We start from the raw sequence: 7,520 nt of genomic DNA on the forward strand, positions 1-7,520 counted from the left end.
ATTTAGCACTTTATAGTCTGGAATGCTATATTACACACAGGACATGTTTAAAACATATGCCACATGTTTTAAATTGGTAAAAGAGCAGTGAGACAAAAAGACAAATTTTTGCATTCTGGTATAACCATAATATCTATTTAAATCTATATAATTTTGCATTTGTAATTTGAAGATAATTCAAAATAATTGAAGATGCCAACCTCAGTTATAGGCGAGACAGAGGAACCAAGCTCACTCATAGGGGCCGGCACTGTGGCAAAGTGGGTAAAGCTGCCACCTGCAGTGCCAGCATCCCATATGGGCACTGGTTCGAGTCCCAGCTGTTCCATTTCTGATCCAGCTCTCTGCTATGGCCTGGGAAAGCAGTAGAAGATGGCCCAAGTCCTGGGCCCATGCACCTGCATGGTAGACCCGGAGGAAGTTCCTGACTCATGGCTTTGGATCAGCGCAGCTCTGGCCGTTACGGCCAGTTGGGGACTGAACCAGCAAATGGAAGACCTCTCTCTCTCTCTCTCTCTCTCTACCCCCTCTCTCTGCTTCTCCGTCTCTCTGTGTAACTTACTTTCAAATAAATAAATAAACCTTTTTAAAAAAGCATTTAAAGCTATTTGTCTTCTTTTTCTTTTTTCTTTTTTTTCCTCTTCAGGAGAATATTTTAAGAAAGATTATGGCTAAGGGACAAGCTTAAAATCTTCAAGAAACATATTATTAAGCTACTTAATAATGTTTATAAACTCTATTTACAAACAACATTCATGTTGTATCATATATATACAGTGCAGTATAATTCATGCTATAATACACACATGTTGTTTATATATAATGCATTATATATATACTTTAGCATAATGCATTATAAAATTTTTGTTTATAAACATTTAATGCATTATTTTATAATGCAATATATATTGTTTATAACACATATAATACACTATTTAAAAATTTATAAAATATTGAAAATAACATTTTTCAAAATGATTCATTTCAAACATACTTCGTAAGAAAGAAAAACTGGAATAAAACTTTATGATTTTCAACATTCAATGGTAGAATTTCATGAAGAGGGAATTACTAGAAAATGAGTGTTGCAATTAAGAATGCAGGGTCAGGGGCTGACACTGTGGGCACTGTGGTATAGAGGGTAAAGCCTCCACCTGCAAGTGTTGTTGGTAGGGCTTTTGTTTCCATCTACTGAGGGAAGGGGGAAAAAGATCAAACAAGTAAGCAGCCTATCGTGTCTATTAAAAGGTGTGGTTGCCAATGACTAACACAATCATTTCCCACTTGAAGAGCTTCAGGTTCAAAACACAGTTTCAGTTATCTCTGAAACGAAAGGAATGCTCACCATTCTATCACCACTTCCACTCTCTGAGATCATTGCCATATCAACTTTGGGGATGTAGGCATCAGGTCATGAGTCTGAGATGAAGAGAAAATGCTACCCTAAAAACATCCTCGGAGATAAATGTCAGAGCAGAACTACTGCTCAATCACCTCTTTGTTAAGGCACTCATCTTGCAGAACTGACAATTCACAGGATGCAACTATGTACATGATATGCTAATTAAATTTTTTTCATGGTGTGACCTTCATATTAAATAATATATAATGTCCTCCAAACTTAACACACCCCCAGAAATATCATGTATTAAAATAGGACCTGCTTATTGGGTGTCATCAACAGAAAATAGTTATAAATGAATTTCTAAAGCTAGTAGGCTCTACCCCAAAATTTCTGCATAATTTTGTTTACTGTACTGAGGACCTAAATGACATTCTCAAGTACAATTTTTTTTAAAAAGTAATCTACTATATCCTATTCTTCCTCTATTGGATTGTGAAGCAGGGAAGTCAAGCTAAGAATAAAAGCAGCCCTTTCGCTATCAGAGTAGCTCAGACCTCTCCAAGGTGACATTTGCAACTCACATCAAGCCTGAGTTATTATTGGGGCTAGCGTTATATGTCAAAACTAAAGGAGAAGGGCTAGTGAGGACACTTTTTTGCTTCAAATGAAGCAAACTGAGATGTACATCATTTTACTCATGCACTGAATTCCCCTCCCCTTTTTTCCCTCCTGCTGCTTTCCTGCTTGGAGCTGACTCCTCCTTCCTGCAGCTCAGAGGATCACAGGCTGGTTGAAGAACTCTGAGGTTTGGATGGTAGCCTGTTTCCAGGCTCTCTATTGACACTCTCTCTCTCTCTCTCTCTCTCTCTCTCTCTCTCTCTCTCTCCCCCTCCCTCCTGCCCTCCCTCCCTCTCTCTTTCCCCCTCCTTCCCTCTCCCCCCTCTCTTTCCTTCTGTCTCTGCCATCAGAGCTGAAACCTACCTGACAATCTCTGCCTTTGAATCCAGCTCTGGAACAAAACGCATCATTTCACAGCGCTTAAAAGTGAATACAGTTTGATTACCTCAAGCTACAAGCTGCTTTGCTCCGCAGAAGCCCCCAAACGGATCCAGACGGCCTTGCTTATCAGTCTACCTGAGGAGTTTGCTTGTTGCCTGAAACTTGATGGTGGGAGAGAGGTTTTGGTTTGTTCCTTTTTAATTGGAATGTTGAAAAGTTTCTTACTAATGCTTGAAATGGAACACCCTTTTTAAATATGGGTTGAGGCAGATCTAAAGGAAACTTACCTGGCAATTTCCTGCAGGACTGGCTGGGGGAAACATCTAGAGGATAACTTGGTAGGAGAAATGAGATCTGATTTACAACAGCTGTTTTGAAAAAAAAATCACGAGTTATTGAGAAGGTTAAGTAAATATTGACCCAGGACAATGCCTTTATTTCTCAGTAACTTATTAACAAATGACTCCAGCCTGTGGAAAGAAAATCATAATTCTACGGACCTTTTAGATCCACCAGGAACTCTGAATATCTATCTGTTTTGTCTGACATGTTTAATGACTCTTGCAGCCCTGGCGGGCAGCATTTTTTCACTGATTTCCCTGCTAAAAATGCAGAACCGAACTGTTGTGTCCATGCTCGTGGCTTTCTTGTCTGTGGATGATTTCCTGGGCGTCCTGGCGGTGACTATCTTCATGTTTTTGCAGTGGCCAGGCGAGGTCCCTGGCAACTTCCAGTCTCTGTGCACCACCTCTGCCTTACTGTATTTATGCCAAGGCCTCTCCAGCAACTTGAAGGCGACTCTGCTAGTCTCCTACAACTTTTACACTTTGCGCAGAGCTGTGATGAGCCAGGCAAGCTCCAGGAGCTCGGGCCAGGTCCTTGGCGTGGCGCTGGCCCTGTGGGCAGTCAGCCTGCTGCTCTCGGCGCTCCCGCTGTGCGGCTGGGGCTCCTTCGTGCGCACGCCCTGGGGCTGCCTGGCCGACTGCTCCAGTTCCTACGTGCTGCTCCTCTTCGCCGTGTATGCTTTGGCCTTCGTGCTGCTCGCTGGTCTCTCGCTCCCGCTCATTCTCCAGTTGCTATGTTCGGAGGAGCCGCCGAGACTGCACGGCAACTATCAGGAAATTTCCCGAGGGGCTTCCACTCCCGGCACCCCTCCTACCGGGGGAAGAACGCTTTCCCTGTCTCCCGAGACTGCTCCGGACCGGGCTGTGCGCTGCGCTGCGGGAGGCTCCCCGAGCTCGGACACCGTTTTTGGAGCCGGACCGCGAGCTGCCGCTGGGGCTGGAGCCCGCAGGAGCGAGCACCGGGGGACTCTCTATGGCACCAGAAGCTACACCGTGAGCGTCGCGCAGAAGCGCTTCGCCTTGATCCTAGCGCTGACTAAAGTCCTCCTTTGGCTGCCCATGATGGTAAAAGTGCATTTGTTCTGCGTCCGTGAGTGCCGGGCGGCGTGGGTGCGGGTAGGGATTGGTGACGCGGGTTTGGGGAGTCGCCAGCAGATGCCCAGTTAAGTCCGCTTCCGAACGTGTCTCTAGGTTTGAGAGACGCTTTGCTGGAAGGCCGACCGCAGGGAGGGCCAGTCAGCCGCGAAGCTTTGGCTACTGAGCTTCTTGTATAGGCATTGAGGAGAAGGGGAGCACTTTCGGTCGTGGGCGACTTTCCATGGGGTTTCCCTAGATCTATCGTTACAAAGGACAGCAAAATCTGGGAATATTCACAAAAGGAGGGGCAGAGTGAAAAGAGTCTCTTCTCCGACGGTCTGGCTTCCTTTTCTCTTTGCTCCATTCCGGTCCGGTGAGGGCGCCGCCCATCCTCAGCCTGGGAAAGAAGGGAACCCAGTCCAGGAAGGAAAGAGGCGACAAAAGAGTTTCTGCTTCCGGACGCCAGGGGTGAGCCCAGTTGAGAGATGACAAAGTGGAGCCCTGCTGTGACAAGCATGCCTGGGCAGAGGTGAGGGTCCAGGGAGGTGACAAAGGCCATCTGCAACCACAGATGCAAGTCCCATGGTCGCCAGATTCCCTGTGTGATGTCCCCCACGTTGTTGACTGTGCTTTCCTGGCTTGACTTGGAAACTGACACAGATCTACTACTCTAGAGCAGGCATCACCAAAATTCTGATCTGGCACATTGCGGGTGCATCTCACCTGTTCCCTTGGAGTCCACGGACAGGTGCAGAGATTCTGGTTTTCACTCAGCAAAGGGTATGGGGCAGTGTGATTGCAGGAAAGGCTTAGCAAGCAGAAAATGGGATTCTGGGCTGGGTCTCAAGTTCTGTTCCCCTTTGCAGATCCACATGGTGGTCAAACACGTGAAAGAGTTTCAGAACCTTCCCTTGGAGACACTCAGCTTTCTACTAACCCTGCTGGCCATCACTGTAACCCCTGTATTTGTCTTGTCCAAACGCTGGACCCATTTGCCCTGTGGCTGCATCATCAACTGCAAGCAGAACACACTGGCAGTGGCATCTGATGGGGAAAAAAGTAAGTTTGGACAGTGTGGCAATTGGAAGCAATATGCATGCAGTCAAATACAGAAAAGTGGTCCATCGACAAAGTTGCCCAAGTAGGAGATAAGAGGCCAAGGACAAATGTAAGTGGTAAATAGCCAGAAAATGATTACATGAAATAAACCTTAACATGTTGCAATGGGTTTCAAATGAGGTAGGTTTTAAACAATACTGTGAAGTATTCGCACATTAAGGAATTATTTTAGGTAAGAAAGGAGGAAAACAATATTCATTCATCTTCAAAACCCTAAGATATATCCACCATAGCTTTCATTCCAAGTAGAAAACAAATTCCCCTCCCAAATCTATAAATTGCTATGAGAAGCCAGCATCTGAAAAGACATTGTTTACTCTCTGAAAAGAATTTAAAACTCATGTTATAACCATTATAATTCAGCAGAACAGAAAGAAAAATATTTTCATGATTTTGCTGCCTGTATACTTATATTCGAGTTTTGAAAAGTTTTCAGATTAAGTAATCTGAATGCCTGAAAACAATTCTAAAGCAAAATTTAAGTGTGTACCTCTGTTGTTAGAAACACATAGCAAAGAGCACCTTCTGTTTCAAGAAAAGACATTGGTGGCAGTTTGTCTTTTATGTTCATGTATGAATCGAGCCACGCTATTTACTTTTGTAAAAATCTATGTTCTACAAAGTAACCATAGAATGGGAATGGGAGGCAGGGCCAACTATAAAACTCTCCACAGTATAATTGTTTCCATAGTCTAAGGCAGGAAAAAATTGAGAAAGGATCTTTATATTTTGACCCTGCCAGAAAGGAAAAGGATCATTCCAGACAAAAGATAGACTGTACCATTTCATGAATCTAAGACTGCATAGTGTATGCTGAATTAACTGTCTCATTAATTATTCTTGCTGAGAATAAGCAAGTATATTCTTCTTTAACAAAGAAGAGAGGTTTAAAAGCAGTTCATCTCAGACTATTTTATGGTTGTAAAAATTGGCGAATACCAAAGCACATTCTGTAAGGAGCTCAACAACAGGGTTATTTTATAAATATTAGTTATCCATGATTTGACATATTCCATGCAGTGATAACATTTAAAATTTAGAATGTCTAGATATTTTTCAAATGATAGAAATGTTTTTATTGTTAATATAAACATTTATTGTTAATAGATGCCAAAATCATCTTTGTGTTTAAAATAACCAAAGAAAATAATGATGTGCCTCTGAAGATTAATATCCAGAGCAACAGAGAAAACTAACAAACTGTTTTAAAACACTTATAAAAACACAAACATAGAAGAAATCATTTACAAGCCTAAAGGTTCTAGCAGTCTAACAAATATTAACATTTGTTACTAAATTAGTGAACCGATCCTGTCTTATAACATTTAAGATTATGAGGAAAATTAAGTCTAGTGTCAGTGAAAATGAATTTAAGTCTCAATAAGGGGTTTAGGGAAGTCATTTTAAGTGGGGAACACCCATCTAGCTGAAAACAAATCAATGCAACAGATATATTATTACAGAGGACCTAGGAAAGACTCTCTCTCTGTCCTGAATCTGACAGAAGAGCCTATAGTAGGCTAGATGCTTCTAAATCAAATGGTTCCATTCTGTCATATGATCCAGGCTATGCCACAGGGAAATTCTCAGAATAAAAATGAGAATTTTTACTGTTTAAGGAGCTACCATAAATTTTCCTTCCATTAGGATGACACAACAGAATTTTGAGACCCCAAAATGGCTTACTCTCAGGTAGTCCAGATGCTTGATCAACTATATGACTAATTCTTTGAGGGTATGGCTTTGGTTTTACATTTAAACTTTTTCTCCTTAACAAACTAGGATTGTCAACCCTATCTTCTTTTACATTGTTTATCAATGAACTCTGAAGCAAGGGAAAGTATTTTTTTTTCCTCACCCATGTTTACCAAGGAATCATATTACAGATGTAAATACATGTAATTCTACATCTTAGCACCAATGAATGGGAATTGAGCTATGGGCAACCAAAGGTGAATGTCAGTACTAGAAAATAATTTGCAAAAATAAGAATTCTCTACTGTTTCCATCAATAATCTGCACTATTAGTGCCTAAGGTGAAGTGTTTTGAGGAAAAAAAAAGAATTTTTAAGACAGAAGGCTCAGGTAGTAGACACAGGGGTTGTAAATGGCTTTCAGATTAATTGACTGACATGATGATTTCTTTCTTTAAACAAATAGTTAAAATGAAATATTTGATAGAAAGATTGTATTTTCTTTCACTTTTTATTTTTTCACAAATCAGAGTATCTGGTAAGTGACATAGTCTGAAAAGTTATTCATTTTATTTAACTGAGAATTACATCTAAAGTTACAATTTGTAAGATGTGATTAAAAGTACTAATTCATGTTTTATCCAGGGTTTGGGAATAATGAAGCTTTTGCTTTGCAAGATAAATACATTGTTTATTTTTCAGAAGTGCAGTATGGGTTTCAAAAGATCTTTGACTATATTCTGATGGTCTAATTTTCTTGCAAGTTATTAATCAACAAAGGATCTCAGATTATACACAAAAAATTTAAAAACAACTCAACTATTGCTTTTGTTTGTTTTGCTTTGTATTTTAGTGACATAAAATTAGGGGCCAGGAATTCCACTATTTTCAGGACTTTTGTCATATAAATAAAAAGTTTTTTAAAGGCATCATTTCTCAGAG

General features: G+C 41.1%; 1 protein-coding gene across 1 annotated transcript in view; it reads left to right on the plus strand.

The window, feature by feature from the left end:
• Nucleotides 1–2,668: 2,668 nt before the first annotated feature.
• The window catches only part of GPR149 (G protein-coupled receptor 149), a 72,596-nt gene continuing 67,744 nt past the window's right edge, over nt 2,669–7,520 (plus strand). The window contains exons 1-2 of the mRNA XM_002716308.5: nt 2,669–3,753; nt 4,632–4,824. Coding sequence (XP_002716354.2) covers nt 2,773–3,753; nt 4,632–4,824 — 1,174 coding nt within the window. The 5' untranslated portion in view covers nt 2,669–2,772. The remainder of the gene's footprint in view (nt 3,754–4,631; nt 4,825–7,520) is intronic.

This window comes from Oryctolagus cuniculus, chromosome 4, assembly GCF_964237555.1.
Source record: "Oryctolagus cuniculus chromosome 4, mOryCun1.1, whole genome shotgun sequence".
In the NCBI taxonomy this organism is placed as follows: domain Eukaryota; kingdom Metazoa; phylum Chordata; class Mammalia; order Lagomorpha; family Leporidae; genus Oryctolagus; species Oryctolagus cuniculus.